Genomic DNA, 17,708 nt, shown 5'->3' on the forward strand with positions numbered 1-17,708 from the left:
GCGGCGGGCGGGGCGCGGTGGTCTGATCGCCGGCGGCGCCGGAGGGGGGGGGAGGGCGGTGCTGCCTGGGAGCGGGGAACAAAAGCCCGGCTTCGGCAGCGGAGGGCTGTGCTCTTTTGTTGCCGCTTTCTCGGCGGAGCGGGCTCGCCGGCGGCCCGGCCCGCCGCTGGCACTGCCCAGGGCCGCGGGACAGGCGGCGGCCCCCGACTCTCGCCCGCCCTTCGCGAGTTGATCAAAGTTGGGCCGGCCCGGAGCCGCCGGCGGTCCCGGCCCCGCCGCTCCTCTGCCTCCCGCTGTCCGTCCCCGCCCCGCTCCGTTCCCCGTCCCGCTCCGCGTGCAGCCAGGCGGCAGCAGCACGGGCGCCGCCCGCCCCCGCCTCCCTCTCCTCCCCGCGGCCGGGGCTCGGGATAGGAGGAGTTGGAGGAAGAGGAAGATGACGAGCGGGCGCGATTAGCCCAACGAGGGACGGGTGGCGGCGGCTCCGCGCCGGGACTGACACCTCTGCTCTGTCTCCCGCTCCAGCCATGAAGGCGGACGCCGGGGAGCGCCGCTGAAGCCCGGCCCGGCCGCTGCCCCATGGCCGCTGCGTGACGGGGGCCGAGCCCGCACCCCGGCCGGGCCGCCCCGGGATCGGCGTCGTCGTCGCGACCGCCGCGCTGGGTGTGTGCGAGCGGCTCCAGCGCTGCTTCCCCGCTCCCTTCCCCTCCTCGATGTGGGCTCCAGAGGATTTGCACCTCCTTTGTAACCGGGAATGAAATAATGGCGACGCGGTGGGCAGCGGGGCCACCCGGCGGAGATGGAGACACCGAGCCCCCCCCGGGCGGCGGCGGCGGCCAGGTAGGAGCGTACGGGCGCGGGGCCGGGCGGCCGCCGCGAGCAACGGCTTGGCTGGAGCGGGCTTAATGGCCGCCCCCTCTCCTCCCTCCTCCTGCCCGCCCTCCCTCTCTCTCTTCCTGCCCGCCCGCCCCGGAGTTGCTGGGAGTTGGACGCTGGGAGCGGTGTGGGGCTGCTCGGCGGGGCGGCCCCGGCCCTTCCCGTCCCCCGGCCGCCCTCGCGCCCAGCCTGGCCCCGGGATCCGCCGCGGCTCTGTCCCCGCCGGCACCGGGGTGCGGCTTCGTCCTCCCCGCGGCGGTGAGCGCGAACCCGGCGCTCCGTAGTGGGAGCGTCGGCCCCTTCGCGGCCTGTGACCGGCGTTAAACGCGTTCTTAGCAGTGGTATTTGGTGCTGGAATGCTTCTCTGTGAGTTTAAAAACTTGCTGGCGTGCCCCGTGGTGTCACCGTGCGTGCTGAGACAAGCAGCCCTCCTCAACTATAACGTGGAGCTGTATCCAGTGATTCCCTGTGCACTCCCTGTTAACGGCGATAAACGTCTGCCAAACGACTGACTTCGGACCAACAAAACATGCAACAGCTTCAGCTGAGCTGTCCCGAGGTCTGCCTCTAACTTTGCTCACAAAGACAAACTTCTGTGTTGTTTTTGAGTTGAGGCTCAAGGCTGTGAAATGGGCAAATTTTATGTAGAGTTGCCTTTTGTCTGCTGAAAGTGAACTGCAGCAGGCTGATACTGAACGTAGGGAATTGGGAAAGGGAAGCTGGTTTTGAAACTGGCAGGTTTTAGTCTGCTGCTATCCTCAGTTCACCTTTTTGCCTTGATTTAAAGTGGCACATATGGTGGTGTAAGATTTTTCTCACTGCCGCTGTGGTCTCTTAAAGCAGGTGGGTTAGGTGAGGACAAAATAGGAGTTCTAAGTAAAAGCAGAAGATGGTGAGGTTTCAGACTTGGTGATAAACTGTTAATTAGTATGTGGATTTTGTGTTATTGTTGATGTCCTTTTCTGAACTGAAAACTGGGCGTTTTTGGAGAGTATATCCCTTAATACTATTCATGTAGAATGCGAAGAGGGAAGCAGCCACATGTTGAAGTGCTAAAGTGAAAATCTATTTTTTATTTCTATCGAGTCTGTTGGTCTCTTGGCTCTGGCTCTCCGAATCCACCTCTCCCTCCTGGTAAGCCCTGATGAGGCCTCTGGCACTTCTGCAGCTCCTTGTCTTAAAGCTAACTAATAGGTGTGGGATTGTAAAATCGGCTGTGCTGCCTGTTGTTTTGCCTGGTATTTTGGTGTTGCAGTTAAATGTTAGCTGCTAAGAAAGCAGGTTCCTACCCTGATAATTGTACGCTGATGACTGCCTTAATCACAACAGGCCTGACATAATCTTTGCTTGAATGAAGATGGGCCGTGTGAATGGCTAATCAAGGTTGCAGTGCTTTCTTAGGCACATTAGCATACATATTCGTACATGGCTTGAAGTACAATTTATTTCCTTATTCTTCTATTTCTGCCATAGAATGGTGTGAAAGACCAAGAGAGAATGAGAGTTGTGATCTTCTGAGCCTGTGATCTACTGTCTGGGTTCAGTTGATGAACAGTTATTGAGCCCAGTGCTGGTGTGCTGTACGTGAACAATCTTACTGAAATAGGATGTGCATGGGGCAGTGAGGATGTTTTCTCCAGGAAAAAAAATCGGGAAATGTTTTTAATGAAATTACTATTTAAATAAAATACTCAAACCAAAACTGTTGATTTTGCTAAGAAGTTGATGGGGGTTTTATGGAGTGCTAATACTGGCATTAAAGGTATTAGCATTTTGGGGGAGTGATTTATGTTTTTGGGACGCTGTCTTCCATATGTTGTTCACATTGTAATGCAGTATTAACTCCAGCCCATGTAATGTTTAGCCATTGACCTGCAAGTGCAGCAAGTTGTGAGGAAGAGCTCAGGCACAGCCTGTGTTCATTATGGGCGAGGCAGCTGCAGCAGAAGTTAAGATTTCCAGCCTTTTAGAGGTTTTGAAAGCACACAGCTATAAGCATCAGGGTTTGGTAAGACACCAATTGGACAAGGGAAGGGAGCTTGTTAGCAAGAAACTCTTGCTTCTGTTATCTTTGCACACAGAGATGGGCAAAGTGCAGACATACAGTTTGACTCCTTTACTTAGTGCACATGTGGGTAGATAATTTTTTTGTTTGTTTGGCTGCCTATTTACTCTGATCTCGTGTTCAATTTCTGTCTTGCTTTACCATGATTTCTGGTTTTCACTTTTCTTTTTCCCTTTTGCCTTGATGTTGTACCTCGTGGTCTCTTGCTCTGGAGCTCTGCACTGAAATGATTGTTGAGAACAAAGATCATGCATTCAGGCTTGCAGCGCCTGTTCAAAGGGACAGATCACGTATTCTGGGCTCTTGGGGGAGTTGGCAGAGAGGGCCAGGGACTCTCAGGGCTGTTTGCCATTCTTCTTGAAATCTGACACACATTTGCAAATGGGAACAAGAATTGCCGAGCTTATGTTCATAAGGACAGATAAGTGAAAGTGTGGTTTCTCTTGCTTTTAGATTATTAAGTGTATGCTATCTCCATTTTGTCAGGTTGTAGTGGTGTTTTGCTGTAGAGATTAAGCCCTGCTGGGTTACAGGCAGTACTGCCTTAGTCACAACATCACATTTACAGGCTTGTCCAGATTCAAGGCTGGTGCTGGCTTCTTTGTTAGTGTAAATATGAACTCCCTTTCTCTGCCTTCTACTTTGCATTTACTTAAAAAAAAAAAAAAAAAAAAAACACCAAAAAAAACCCAAACACTTTGTGGTGCACTTTGCAGTAAATCTACATTAAAAAAATTCAAAAATGTTAAAATGTAGGATTGAAAAAAATATAACTGTGGCTTTAAAAGGCAAACTTATGGTAAAGCGTTGTTTCCTCTACTTATGAATTCTGAAGAAATACTTTGTCAATAAATTTTAAGAGTTTTTGATGCTTTTTCTGTTGGCACTCATTTGAGCATGTTTCTTTTTTTTTTTTTTTTTAATTGGAAATTGGAAATATCTGATACTTTACTGCAAAGAAATTTGGAGTGTTTTTTTTCTTTTCTGAACAGGTGGATTGTTAGGAATAGACCATCTTTAGAAATTCCTGGGAGTTTCTGTATTGATCAAATAGGAGGTGCATTTCCAAAACTACAATAAAAGCAAAGTTAGCTTCTGTGGTGCTTCCAGAAGTTCAGTATTTGTGGTTACAAACACAGGGGGAAGAAAAGTTCTACAGTATTTTTCTCTAGTATCCTATCAGAGGGAACAAAACTGCATAAGCTGCGCAAGTGAGGAACCAGAGAAGGACAACAATGACAGCCAGAATAGAAAATGAGTGGCATGTTCATGAATGATAATTACTGGACTCTGCTTATTATTATACCAGCCTAGTTGGGGTGACATTGGTAAGCCTGGGGTGGTGACGCTCAGGTGTTTATGTCTCTAGTGTGGGAGCACAAGCACTGGGGGGCTGTACTTAGATATGTACAGACTGACAAGCAGTAATTACACCTGTAAATGTGTGAGCTGCTCTGGAACTCTGTCTGTGGAGACCAGTAGCATTTCTATGTATAGAGGCAGAACTATAATGTAAAGAAGCTTAAATGTAACGTAACAACTAAAAATTAGCAAAAGGCATTTGTAAGATTTTGTATGTAAAATAATACACAGTACTAGCAAGAAAACTTATTGTTAAGAGTGGCTGTTATTTGTGCTCCAGAGAACTCTGCACAAATACTGTCTCAAGGGAGAATAGATTTAATACAGATAACAGATGGAGTTACCTGGAAGAGCGGTCATCTTAACTATTCAAAAACATTGAGTCAAAGCCTGTTTGTTCGTGCAAGCCTGATGCTGGCTGCTGCTCGCGTTTATGTCAGAGTAAGCCTAAGGTAACTTGACAGAACACAGTCCTCTTCTACAGGGAAATGTTAATTTGGTAAGTCCCAGTATAAAGCAGCAAATTCTTGATTTCCTTCAGAAAAGGCGAGGATGTGTCTTCAAGTGTAGTTGCACCTGACAATTCAAAAACAAAGTGAATTTTGTCTTTCCAAAAAGACACCTTTGTTGACTGAAAAATAAGAACTTTTGGAAGCAAAGCCCAGTGGATTGAAGACCACCTTGAACTGTGCCAGTGCAAAATAACTGCATTTACTGTATGCCATACTCTCGTTAAAGTGGTAAATCATAGAATATCTGGAGTTGAAAGGACCCTGAGGAATCAGCAAATCCAGCCCCCGGCTCAGCCCAGCACCTCCCAGAATCCAAACACAACATCCAAAGGCGGTGTCCAAACGCTCCTTGAACTCCGGCACCCAGGGCCTTGCCCACAGCCCTCTGCAGCCTGTTCTGGTGCCTGAACACCCTCTGGTGCAGAACCATTCCCTGAGCCCAGCTGCCCTCCCCTCACACAGCTCCATGCCGTTCCCTCAGCCCTGTCGCTGTCACACAGAGCAGAGCTCAGCGCTGCCCTCCGCTCCTTGTGAGGAGCTGCAGCCGCCATCAGGCCTCCCCTCAGCTCCTCTGCTCTGGGCTGAGCAAACACAGTGACCTCAGCTACTCCCTGTATGTCTTGCCCACCAGACCCTATCTTTGTTACCCTCCTTTAGGTGCTCCTTAACAGCTTTATGTCCTTTCCATTGGCCCAGACTGCACCCAGTGCTGGAGCTGAGGCTGTGCAGAGCAGAGCAGACAGCCCCTCACCCGCTGGCAGTGCTGGGCCTGGTGCACTCCAGGACACACTGCTGGTTCACATTCACCTTGCCATCAGCCAGAACCCACAGATCCCTTTCCATGGGGCTGCTCTGCAAGGCTCTCATTCCCCCACGCTGTACAAGTATCCAGGGTTGCACCATCCCCAGGTGCAGAAAGAATTTGGCACTTGCCTTAAACTACATGTGGTTGTTCAGTCCTCCAGTTTATCAAGGTCTCTCTGCAAGGCCTCCCTACTCCCCCCAAGGAAATCAACAGCTCCTCCCAGCATAGGATTGTCTGTAAATTTACTTACTATGTATTCTGATCATTTATCAATACCTTAGAGTGAGCTGGCCCTAATGCGCTTTTCTTTAGCAGTTTTAATAAACAGCTAGGCACTGACTTGATTCTTTTTCCTACTGTGAGTTCTTTTAAACAGTCCCTGTTATTAAACTAAAAGCAAAAATAATATCCCTGCTCCTTCTGATGTATTATTATTCCTTGGCTGTGCTGTTTACTTGTGTGCACAAAAAAACAACTGAGCAAACAGTTGGGAAAGAGAAAGCATCTGATGGCACTTTATGCGTTTGTGATGTTGTACTACTTAAATGTACAAAAGTGTCATCTTGGCAGATGACTAAATTGTAGCTCACCAGACTTGAAGCTCAGTAGCGCCTTTGGAAAAAGTAAAAGTTGATTTTTTTTTTTTTTTTTTTTGATTTTGCGAATATGTGTGTATGTTGCTTTGTAGAGGAGATGACGATAACAGGAATGTGTGCAACCTGTGAGCATTACAAAACAAAAACCTTTCTATATCTTCTTCTGTGGAGACTTACGTTTCAGTGTTTGATTAACCTGCTAGGAATATATGCTTGGTGCTATTCTTTTCCTTTAACAACTGAAAGATGGAGAAAAATGAAGCTATTCTAATGTTCAGTGGCTGTGTTGTTCTTTGTGGCAGTTGTTTGCATGTTGAATTGCAAAGGTTAGGAAGCAGCATATAAAAACTTAGGAAATGATGTTAAATGAAAACGGATTTATTTCCTGTTGTTAAGAAGAGGTCATTGTTTCTAAAAGGCCTGACTTAGCCCTTCTGCAAGTGGCGGGGTGGCGTAACTGCTGTTGAGACCATGTGTCAATGGACTGGACTCCAGAAGTCATTCTGAGCTGTTAGGTGTGGCTCCTTCATTGCAGAAGACAATTCCTGTGAGTTCATAAAGTCCTTGGATTTAGCTCAGTGCTGCAGAGGAAGAGTTTGTCTGCCTCCTCTAATAGGTAATCTGTATACTAAATAATATGTTGTGCCAAGCATAATACATAAAGATAAAAGTTACGCTGTCTGATCGGATTGATGGATAGTGGAAATAGTCATGTTACGCTTTGCCTGTTCATTATACAGAGTGCAGATTAATGTAAACTGTGAGTATTTTTCCTGTCTAAGCCCTTCTTATAACTTCCACTACTTATGTTTTTTATGAAGGCACTTTTTTCCTCATCACCAGTAGTAGATAAATGCAGTAGAAGTATAAGTAAGTGCACGGGATGGGTGGGAGCAGCAACATCAAACAGACTTTGTGTTCCTTCTCTCAGAAGCTGCACATCTTGTAACCCTGAAGGTGCTAAAGAGAATCATAGAATGGCCTGGGTTGAAAAGAACCACAATGATCACTGAGTTTCAACTCCCCTGCTATGTGCAGAATCACCAACCAGCAGACCAGGCTGCCCAGAGCCGCATCCAGCCTGGCCTTGAATGCCTCCAGGGATGGGGCATCCACAACCTCCTTGGGCAGCCTGTTCCAGTGCGACACCACCTTCTGTGTGAATGCTTTCAATCTTACAGTTGCAAGGTGGGATAAGCTGTTTGATGTATGCAGCTCTTAAATACTTCCAGACCTTCTTCATTGGAAGGCTTTCCACTGTTGTGTCTGTCTTTTCTCTTGTTTTTAAACAGAAGGAAATATGCTTTTCTTTCAGTCCTTACACTGGAGCTTCCTGAATTGTTATACATTTATTTATTTATTTATTTGTTTCTTTTGTAAGGGTGAAACAGTTTTCTGAATTTGCTCTTTGGTCCCTGCTGTTAGATTTGAAGAAAAACTCTTCTGGGGAGAAGATATCCACCATCTCTAAAATCTGTTTTTTGCTTGTTGATAGGTGAAGCTATGGGCTTTGCTCTCTGGATCTCCTTGTTTGTGTCATGGGGATATAATTGCTTCGTCTTTCTGAATATCTATGCCCAATTACAGCTTTGAATGCCATCACCAGACTCTGTTCAATAGGAAATGTTGCTGCTTTTCTCTTCCTGATTTTTGCTCAAAAACTTGCAGTTTGGAAAGCATTTTTGAGTAGAGTACTGGGAGCTGTTGCTGCAGCTCTCTGAGCAGCACATTGTTTGAGGGAGCCTGATTGGGTTCACGATAGTAAAAGTTTGGTATCAGGCATCAGAGGTGCTGTGTGGGCTTTCTGGAGAAATACCAGCTGCTCTTTAAATTTGGGCTCATGCTTGTGGCCATGAGCATACATTTTGGAAATGTAGGTAGTAGCATTATTTATGTTTCAATTTTTTTTTTTTTTAATTTCGTTTTGCTAGCAGCTGCTGCCTTGCTAAGAGTGAATGAGGAGCCTCCTTAGGGGCCGTGGCTAATTACAGCTCGGCTTTTGGTGGAGGGGTGCGCTGCAAGATAGACAGTTTTCTTTTATGTATGTGGCATTTGCATAATGTGTTAGGACACACTGTATGGACTGCATTAAGCACAAGCAAATACACTGTAGGGAATAATCTTGCACTGGCATCAGTGGGCTGCCTAGATGACCTAATCCTCCTTATTTTTAATTCTGAGATTTGTTCTTTTTATTTTTCCACTTGGAAGGACAGGAATGAGGAATGAGAGAAAGCTTTAAATCGTATTGAGAATAATGATGTTAGACGCTTCCAAGTAATGAATGTAGTTGGTGCGCGTCTGTTGAGAAATGTGAGCTTGTTTTTGAATTCGTCTTGTTTTACTGATTGACGTGGTAATGTGCCCTCCTACTTACATGTTTCTACATTTTAATGGGGTATTACTACTTACTGAAATTTAATTGCAAATCACTCATCCTTTAAAAATGTATTTTATTTTCACCTATTCTATTTTTTCATCTAAGTATTTAGGACTTTTCATATTAAGGAGTTGATGAGAACATAAGACAATTAAAGCTCTCCGGGGTGGGGGAGTCAGTGCTGCTTAAATCAACTTAACATTAGCATTCAACATATAGATGTCCTCTAATTCAATTGTCTGTGTAGTTTTTTATTTCAAAGTGCAAAGGCAGAACAGGTTAGAATACAGTTACGTTTCCTGGGGGAGCTACCTGTTTTGACCTGGAGGTGAGCTCAAGGAAAACAATCACATTTCCAGAAGCCCTTACAGATTGTTTGGCTTATACTAGATACATGCAGTCTACACAATGATATGCTCCTGGTACTGGGGCAGCCTTCTCAGCTGAGAATCAAAACATTGTGTTTGGGCCACTGAAATCAGCATTAGGACTGGTGTGTGCACCTCAAGGAGGTGGCTCTTACTGCCTTTAAGTGCTGATCTCTTCTTGTAAGGTAAGGATCTGATTTGGGTTAAATCAAAAACGAAGGCATTCCTTCCCATGTGGTGATCAGTCTCATCTTAATTCCTGGGTTGCTGTTGTTGTGCTTTCTGGTTTTGATGCAACTTGAATAGCGAGCCTATGATTATTGTGAAAATAATTCCCATCTGTAGCCACAAACATTTCTCATTCATCAATACCTGTTAAATCTTACCTGTCCTTTCTTGCATGCATTTTTAAATTTTATTATTTCCATTTACCGTGGTGAAAGGTGAATAAGTAAACTTTGTCTGGAGTAATCAATTTTCATGGCAATTTTACAGGCCTTCTGTGTACTTACCCTGTTTTCATTTGGGTTTAGTCTGAACACAGTCCAGCATTCTTTGTTAGTTATTTAAATTTATTGAGAAGTTGCTTTGGAGCTCCCTGTAGGTGAGCCTTGAATGTGATTTTCTTTCTGGCCCTTAAAAAGGAATAATGAATGGCTGTTGTTCTGCTCCAAGGATGTTGAAGTATCCCATCTCCTCAAATTGACACTGGGTTGAAAGCTAGCAGATTGAAGATTATTCATGTAAATTTGTTTCTAGCAATCTGTGCATTGGAATCAGGAGTAATTCAGTACTCATAAATACTTGGGTAAGCTGGTATTCTGATACTGATGTCATGGAGGTAATCTTGCAAGCTCGTTAATTGCATCTCTTTTGTTCTCATTAAAAAAAAAAAAAAAAAGTTGGTTATTGTTATTTGAAAAACAAAAAGTCCGTAAGTGTCCAAAAGGGTTCTTGTAGCTGTGGAACAAAGGTTTTTTTATGTATGCAAGTGTTACAAAACAGGACGCTGTATAATGGATACAGGCCAATACTAGTAGCATTGCATAGCCTATGCCCTTCAGCTGGTCTTTTTTTTTTTTTTTTATGACTTTGTCGGTGGTTTTGAATAGGTTTTTTTTTTTTTTTTTCTTTTCTGTTTATGTTGTGACTGAGAGTATGATTCAGCTGTACAGCTCAGCAGGTCTTTCTGCTGTTTTCATGAGTTAAGTGGCAGTGGGGAAGCAAAATACTTATTTTTCTATTTGTACAGATTTTTTGCTTGCCAGTGAGATAAATGTTGGTGAGGAAATTCTGAAGGACCCCTTGATGTTCGGTGTGTGTTATAAAGTGAAAACTCGGTGTGCATAAATGTCAAGCAGTATGTATGGGGGAGGTTAAAACTGTGTTGCATTGAAAATGCTGAGAGGTTATGATTGACTTGGAGCTCATGAGTGAAGTCCTCAGAGCTGTGATTGCTAGTTCTAAAGAATCACTAGCTTAACTCTTGGTGGTGGTCAAAAAAGCAAATTGTCATCCATTTCCTACTACTATTGAACAGCTGACATTCTCTGTCATGCCTTGGTATGTAAATCCGTGGCATGATTGCAGCTGATGTGTCTAGGCCTGGTTCTCTTTCTTCCCTCTTTGTTTTTCCCCATCTGAGAAATAACATAGTAGAACAAGAAGTCTCAGAGAAGGGCAGTTACGATTACTGAGCATATGGAGTTGTGTGTGTACCAAACCCAAGGAATTTAGGACTTCATAGTTTAGGAAAGAGGAGACTGTGGAGGTGTAGTGAGAACTTGAGATGTGGTGGCCTTCTCAGTCTCCCTTGAATTTGTATGGATCAGTGTTTCAGTGTTTGTTCCAATATATGTCAGGTGAGTATTGGAGTGAGAATGAGCAAAAGAAGCTGGCCCTTATGCATAACAGTTAATTAAGTGTGTTACTCATCATTATAATACTTTGGAAGCTTGAAGGTGTGTATGGAAACTGAAGGATAATCCGGGTATGTTTTTGGAAGATCTACTAAGTACTGTTGTAGTGGAGTGAGTTTCGGATTTGCAATTGAAGCTTGGAGAATGCTCTGGTGATGCTTGCTCTCAATTGTCAGCAGTTATTATCTCTGCAGGAAGGCTGGGTGAATCTTTGATTTGACCCACAGACCTCTTCCTGTCTTGTAGTGCCAGTTCCATGGTAGCTCACCAGAATTTCTTCTGCTTTCGGCTCTCCAAGGCTGTGATTCTGTGCTAAGCATGCTGAAACAAGGCAGCTGTTTGCTATCTGCAGCTGGAAATATAGTTTTTCAAATGTCATGATTTTTTTAAATCTGTTTTTGTTTCTTGAAAGCTCAGGCTAGGTATTAGAGTACTTAGTTAAAGTCTCTATTAATTCTTAATGCATCAGTGGATCATCTCATATTCTCATTTTTATGTTCTCATACTTTTCTACTTGCTTACCATCTCACAAGTACTCAGCAACAGACCCAGTGAAATCCCGGGGGCTGTAGCAGAACTCCATTCTCCTCCTTGGGTGGATGATGCCAATGGGTCTTCTGCCTACTGTAGAAGAGTTGGTTTCCTGCATCCTCCTCTCACTCTGGTTCTGTGGTACCTGCTCAGGTACAAAGATAGCTCTTCAAGGAGCTGCGCAGCAAACTGCATAGCTTTGGGGTCTGCTGGCACATAGGTATGGGAAATAGTGGATGGAAAGGCTGTACCTGACAAAAAGCAACTTCTCTTCACCTTAAAATCAGTTCTCAAGAAGGTTAAGAGGGGTTCATCTCTTACAGGACTTTGAAGTGAGTTCTGCTATTTCAGGTTTTTGTCTGGTGGGCAGAATAACTACCTGCCCCTTCCCAACCCATCCCGTGGTGCTTGGTGCTGTTTTTAAAGCTGGGCCTGAAATGTTAAATGTCTTTCGTGGTGGAGGTGGTTTCTGCTCGTGTAATCAGTGATTCATGATTCGGAGAAACCAAATTCTTTAAGGTGAGAAGAGGCTGTGGTAATAGCAGACAGTTACTCAGCAAGGTGTGTATGGGATAAACAGTTCTGTTAGGCCTGTATGTGGACAATCAGTTTTTTCTCTTTAAATTAAATTGGCAAATTATATATACTTAAACTTGAAAAATTATGGAAGACCTCTTGTGTTTAAGCCTCACCTCAGAATGTTGTAATGTCTGTTTTCCTACATTACTTGATATGAGTTTATTTAGAGAAAAAGATTCTAACTGGCACCTCTTACAGCCTTTTTATTCACTTCATGGCCAGGTAAGAGACAGTAGTATTTGGGATGATGCAGTGTCAATTAGAGATGTAGCAGTTGTCCCAAGGCTCACTCATGCTCAGAATGGGAACCTGAAGTTCGGAAACCAGGATTTTTATCTATATACAATGTTTTGCCTCTGTTGTGAGGGAGGCGAAGCACAAACACCATCAGTAATGTCTGATTCCTTTTAGTTAGTGCCAGAAGGGTGAATCATGATGTTTCAAAGTTCTTTCTTCCCTTTAAATTCAAGCCATTAATGCTACCAGATGAGTTGAGGGAAAGGTATTATGTATGAGATTAAGAACAGGATTTGTGGGAGTGACTTGACCTTAAGTTCAGTTAATGCTGCAGTCTTTTCCCCCTCTTAGACAATCTGGCCTGGCGGATTTCTCTTTGCTTCTTAGAGCTCGAGATATCGTAAGCTTTCTTTCCTTGAAAGGCTCCTGTAGTCTTCCCTACTAGGAGAACAAGCAAGCAGGAATTGCAAAAATATGCTCTCAAATGAGGATTACTAACCTTTACAACCTGTGATGAGCAGCAGTAGTATTTTCCCAGTGTTCTCTAACCTGGGATGCCATTGTTTCTTTGAGAAACCTGGCTTCTTCCTTCTAGATACATTTTCTCATTTGGGAAAGTAATAGGAATAGTTGCATTTTCTCACTACAGATATATTTCCAATTAGTTCTTTTTCTGTAGTGAAGCCTTTTTGGGATGCTTTTTCTTTCACAAACCCATTCCATGACTTACATATTCTATATACTGCTATTGCCTATAGCAGTAGAGGCTTTACTGTTCCATTAGGCTGTTTTGTACTGTGACTTCCATCCAGTTCCCTGAAATTCCATTGCAGTTATTGCTTAAAATGTTTGCAGTCTAGAATACTTTTTTTGATTCTTAAGTACAGATGATTTCAGAAGTTAGTGAAAATCTATGGGAAGGAAAAGATTTTATGGTGGTTTATGTTAATGAAGATTTCGTATCAAAAAAAGTACTAATAAAATAGCTGAAATGAATGAAAAATGACTTTGTTCTTACCATATTACTTCATAAAATAACCTGTGACAGTCTGTTCAGCTGAAGATTCTTGCTGATTTCAGCAGGCTTTAGAGCAACAGTTCTAGTAAGTGGACTGTTGGAAAAAGCCTTTGAATTCTTGAGAAAAACAGTTGTGCCAGTTCTGTTATTCTTTTATTACATGCTAGAATATAAGTAAGTAATTTGCATCGTACACTTTCTGCTAGCCATATTTCCAGGGAATTGGTGCTAGGTTTCAGCACAGATATCCCAAGCATCATAACATTCTTACAGCATTAGATTATAGGGGCTTCAAAGACAAATTATTTTAATTGATGTTATAGCTAGATAGAATATGTAAAACCTATCTGTAAATTCATAAATTTAAGTGAATCTTAAAGAGAGGAAAAGTAAAAAGATTCCTGTGCATCTTTTCACAGTGAATCGTGGGCTGCAGTGTGAATGTTCTTCATCTGGTGTCTCCTTCACGCATTAACAAAGTTTGCCTAAGAGAACTGCCTCTTTCCCTGTGGTTTTTTTATATTACAATTTCTGGCGCTCTGAGTGAATTTTCCCTTTTGTCTTCTCTTCACTGCTCTGTTTGATGGAGTTGAGGAGTTGGCTTTTTTTGCTCTGAGGTCACGTTTGTGAACGTTGTTCTGCATGTTGACCATCAGGAGTGCAAGGGCCTTTTATGCTGAGCTGCTTTCCAGTTGATTGACCCCAACCCTGTGCTGGTGCTCAGGGCTATTTCTCCCCAGGTGCATGACCTGACATTTCTATTTTAGTTTCTCGTTTGCCTGTTTTTCCAGCCCGTCAACATCCACTTGAATGGCAGATGCCCATGGTGATGTTCTGAATCATCTGGAGATTTGGCTGAAGGGCACACTCTGCCTGATTGTCCATGTCATCAGAGCAGATTTAAATAGGCTTGGCCTCAATATTGACTTCTGGAGCACACCACCAATGGCCAGCATCCAGCTGGACCTCTTGCTGTTGATCACAAACCTTTGTCTGGCACTTGAGCTAGTTTTCAGTTCAGTTCACTATGCGTTTATCTGGCCTATACTTCACCAGCTTGTCTGTGAGGACTTCATGGGAGACAGTGTCAAAAGTTGTCCTTAAGTTGATAATGTTTTGACATCCAGAGGCTCTCTGGATACACAGCACTCCTTTTTAAAAAGCAGCCTGTGTCCGAGGGGAGTTTTCCTTTCAGTGGCTGGCTCTTATATGAACCCGAGTTGTCTCCACCTGGGTCCACCCCTTCTGCTCACTTGGGAGAACAGGTCCAAACACTTTGCCTGCGCTTCCTAGGCCAGCCACATCCTTTACCAGATGCTCAATCACCAGTTAGTTCAAGCCTTCACCTAACAGTTCCTCTGTAAAATGTATCCAGTTTTTGTAGACATGGACTCAGGATAAATTTTTTCTTCAGTATTCAGTGCGGATGAAGAGTTCTTAACTTGAAACAAACATTGAGGGGTGGATTGCTGATGTTCTATTAAATGTTTGGTTGTCACTGTGTTGTCAGTCAATGTTGTGTAGCCTAAAAATGGGGACCACTTGACATCTTCTGTCACCCTACTCATCTTCAGCTCTTTTTGCTGAACAGGAAGTTACATCTGCTGTTGGGTTTCTTAGTTTAGCGTGTGGTAGTGCATTATTTTTTTGAATGGGTAAAAGACTTGACAAAGATTTTACGTGCTGCTTTAGAAGCTATGGATGGGATGGCTCAGGCAATTCAGTGAAGGAGAAAATGGATGCATACACCTGCTATGGGTAGCATTGGTGTTATAATTCCTACTGGTTTACCTGTGTGGCAGACTGGTGTGGTTTCATGTGTATTGTTCATAACTCCTGGAGTGTCATCTTTGAAGTGCAGGAATGTGATTCTCTGTCTGCCTGGCACTCACTGGGCTTTTCTCAGCCCTCTGAGGCCAGTGGAGCTAGCATGGCCAGGCCTATGGCAGGGAAGGCTGAAGTCCCTCTGCAGGGCTTTCAGCTGCTGGAAGCAGTGTTGTTGAAAGGACAGTCAGAGTCTGCTCAAAAGTACAGTGAAAGTAACGTAAACTCCAGCTGAGGACAAGTAAAGAATCTTCTCATGGAGGATGGTTGAATACTGGAATGGGCTGCTGGAGTCCAGGAGCCTTCTTCAGCAGTGTTTACCATGTAACTGGGCAAAGACCTCAACAGCTGCTTGCCCTGTTGGTGGTCTCCACTGACAGTGATTAGAACTATATGTTGTTCTTCCTCCAATATTATTTTATTATGTTGAATAATAAACATTTCTAATAAAAATGAGATTATTTCTTATTATGTTTAGGCCAGGAAAGTGCAGTTATCCGAGACTATAGAGTTCTTACATATTAAGAAATCAGAGCTTGCAAAACATTGAGTTCTTTTATCACACATAGATTTTGAGGCCCACCTGCATGTTACTTGATGAAGCTCAGCAGAACAGTGCTATTTTGGTCTGGTGTAGGTGGCATCTCTTTTGGAGACAAAGGTGTTTCAGGCACAGAAATAAAAGTAACAGATGATTCATCTTGGTATTAAGTCTGTCTTCTGGAATTTCTTTGTGAGGGCTGAGAAGGAGATGGCTTTTTTTCTCCCCACGTGAGTTTTGACATAGGGTGACGATTAGGTACAATTCAGGGTTCTTCTTTGTCACCTGACTCCAGACGACGACGACATTTTGGTATGGAAAATTAAAAATTACTTGCTAAGTAAAGAACTGCCTTGCTTGTGTAGCACCTGTATTTTGGTACTTGTTTTCAGGATCAATGGTTCAGTGAAAGTGCAGATCTGCTTTCTAGAGGATTATTTCTCATTGATTTGACTTAATGCTGGGAAGTGTTCTTGTGCTTTTACATTATTTTCATGTACATCTTTCTCTTCTGTCAAGATAGTGGGAATGAGGAAGGAGAAAGATGGGTCTGAGACTAATGTGCTTCTAAGAATGGTAAGTGGTGATGGTAGAGTCACAAATGATTTAGGTCTTTGTACCACAGAAACCATGCTTGTCCCTCATTTTATTACTGTCATTACTTCCGTGGGTGCTATTACTGGTTTCCAAGTCACTGCTGAAGCTACGTGCGTACATGTTGAGGGCTGGAGTGAAGTTATAACTCCTAAATCAAAGTGGTGGAACCCTGTTGGCCAGAGTTTTGGTGCAGCTTTGTCTGTACCCTCTAGCAACAGTGGTAACCCTAAAAAGTTTTGAAGTTCAAAGAGACATTTTATTCACTTCTATTTACAAAATTGGTTGGAAAAAAATATTAAATCAAATTAAAAGTTGTCAACCAGTCACTCTTCACAGTCTGGAGTGAAGTAGGCCCTTGCTTCTAGAGTTAGTTTCAGATGAGGCTTTCATTTTTTGTCTTTATGAATTGTACAGGTTGCTACAACTCAGAGAGCAGTTTTCTGCAGTCCCTAGGAGGTTTTTCTTCCATCTGCAAGGTCTGGCTGTGTCTCTGGCATTATTCTTACCCATCTGTGGCTCTTCATGACCTGTGGGCTTCCCACCCTGTTGCTGCCTCACTTCATTTTTTTGTCTCACAGTACTGTGTGCTTTCTCTCCCAAAGCCAGAGCAAGCTGAGATGTTCCTTCCCATATAGACCCACTATTTGTAGTGCTGGATGTGTTGGGGTTACATGTAGGAAGTGTAAGGGAAGCGGCAGAGCACAGGACTTCCCGATTTCCTCATTTTTTACCTCCTAAGATGCAAGCTGCTGGGTTGGCTAACCTCATCTTCTAAGCACTACATACTTCATGGACGCAATAGAGGTCATTTAAAATGTGAAGTTTACTCATCATCAGACAGTTTTTCGTGCTAGTGAATTCCATGTGCTTTAGCTGGTGTGCAAATTTGGGCAAACTTCTGTTTTTAGGATGCTGCCTACTTGTGTTCTTACATGTTATGCTGTGGGAAAGTATGTTATTCTGCTTATCTCAGCTTCCAGAGGGTGTGATGAGCTTTAGTTCTTGTTCAAATTTTGGATGGATGAATTGTGTTGCCAGCAAAAGAAGGTTTAAAAATAGAATTCTAGGACACATTATTACTAAGATGTACTTAGATACCATCCCTGCGGTGCTGAGTGTGTTGATTCTGTGGTTTTCTGCAATCAGTGTACTTCCCTTTAGTGGTAACCACTGAAAATTACCTTGGGTTCATAGTGTAATTGAAATTTTGAGGCTAGAGGGCGAAGCCATTGACTTCCTCTAAATGGAGTGGGGCAGTGATTCTAGTTGAGGAAGAACAGGTCTTTGCCAGTGCTACAAATGTATTTTGCATACTGTTTGTTTTTGTCATAAAAAGTTTCTTTTATCCTGTGGTTATGAAATGGAAGGTTTTTAAATTCTAGTGTTACAAAAGAACAAAGTATCATGTCACGTTTCCTTTGTGCTGCAAGTAATCGCCTGTTAAATGCAGACTAAGTTGGACATCTGGCTTCTGGCTTTTTATCCTTCAGGCAGGTATTGC

The 17,708-nt window shown here is 43.5% G+C and overlaps 1 protein-coding gene across 2 annotated transcripts in view; it reads left to right on the forward strand.

Moving 5' to 3' along the window:
- The first annotated feature begins 396 nt into the window (after positions 1 to 396).
- Positions 397 to 17,708, forward strand: part of ARHGAP21 (Rho GTPase activating protein 21) — a 107,417-nt gene continuing 90,105 nt past the window's right edge. The window contains exon 1 of one of the 2 annotated variants that reach the window (XM_052695296.1): positions 397 to 837. In XM_052695296.1, coding sequence (XP_052551256.1) covers positions 760 to 837 — 78 coding nt within the window. In that variant the 5' untranslated portion in view covers positions 397 to 759. Of the gene's footprint in view, positions 838 to 1,057; positions 1,433 to 17,708 lie in introns of those variants that run through there. The other variant, XM_052695299.1, reaches the window with a different exon arrangement.

Source organism: Tympanuchus pallidicinctus, unplaced genomic scaffold (assembly GCF_026119805.1).
Source record: "Tympanuchus pallidicinctus isolate F22 unplaced genomic scaffold, pur_lepc_1.0 scaffold3, whole genome shotgun sequence".
Taxonomy (NCBI): Eukaryota; Metazoa; Chordata; class Aves; order Galliformes; family Phasianidae; genus Tympanuchus; species Tympanuchus pallidicinctus.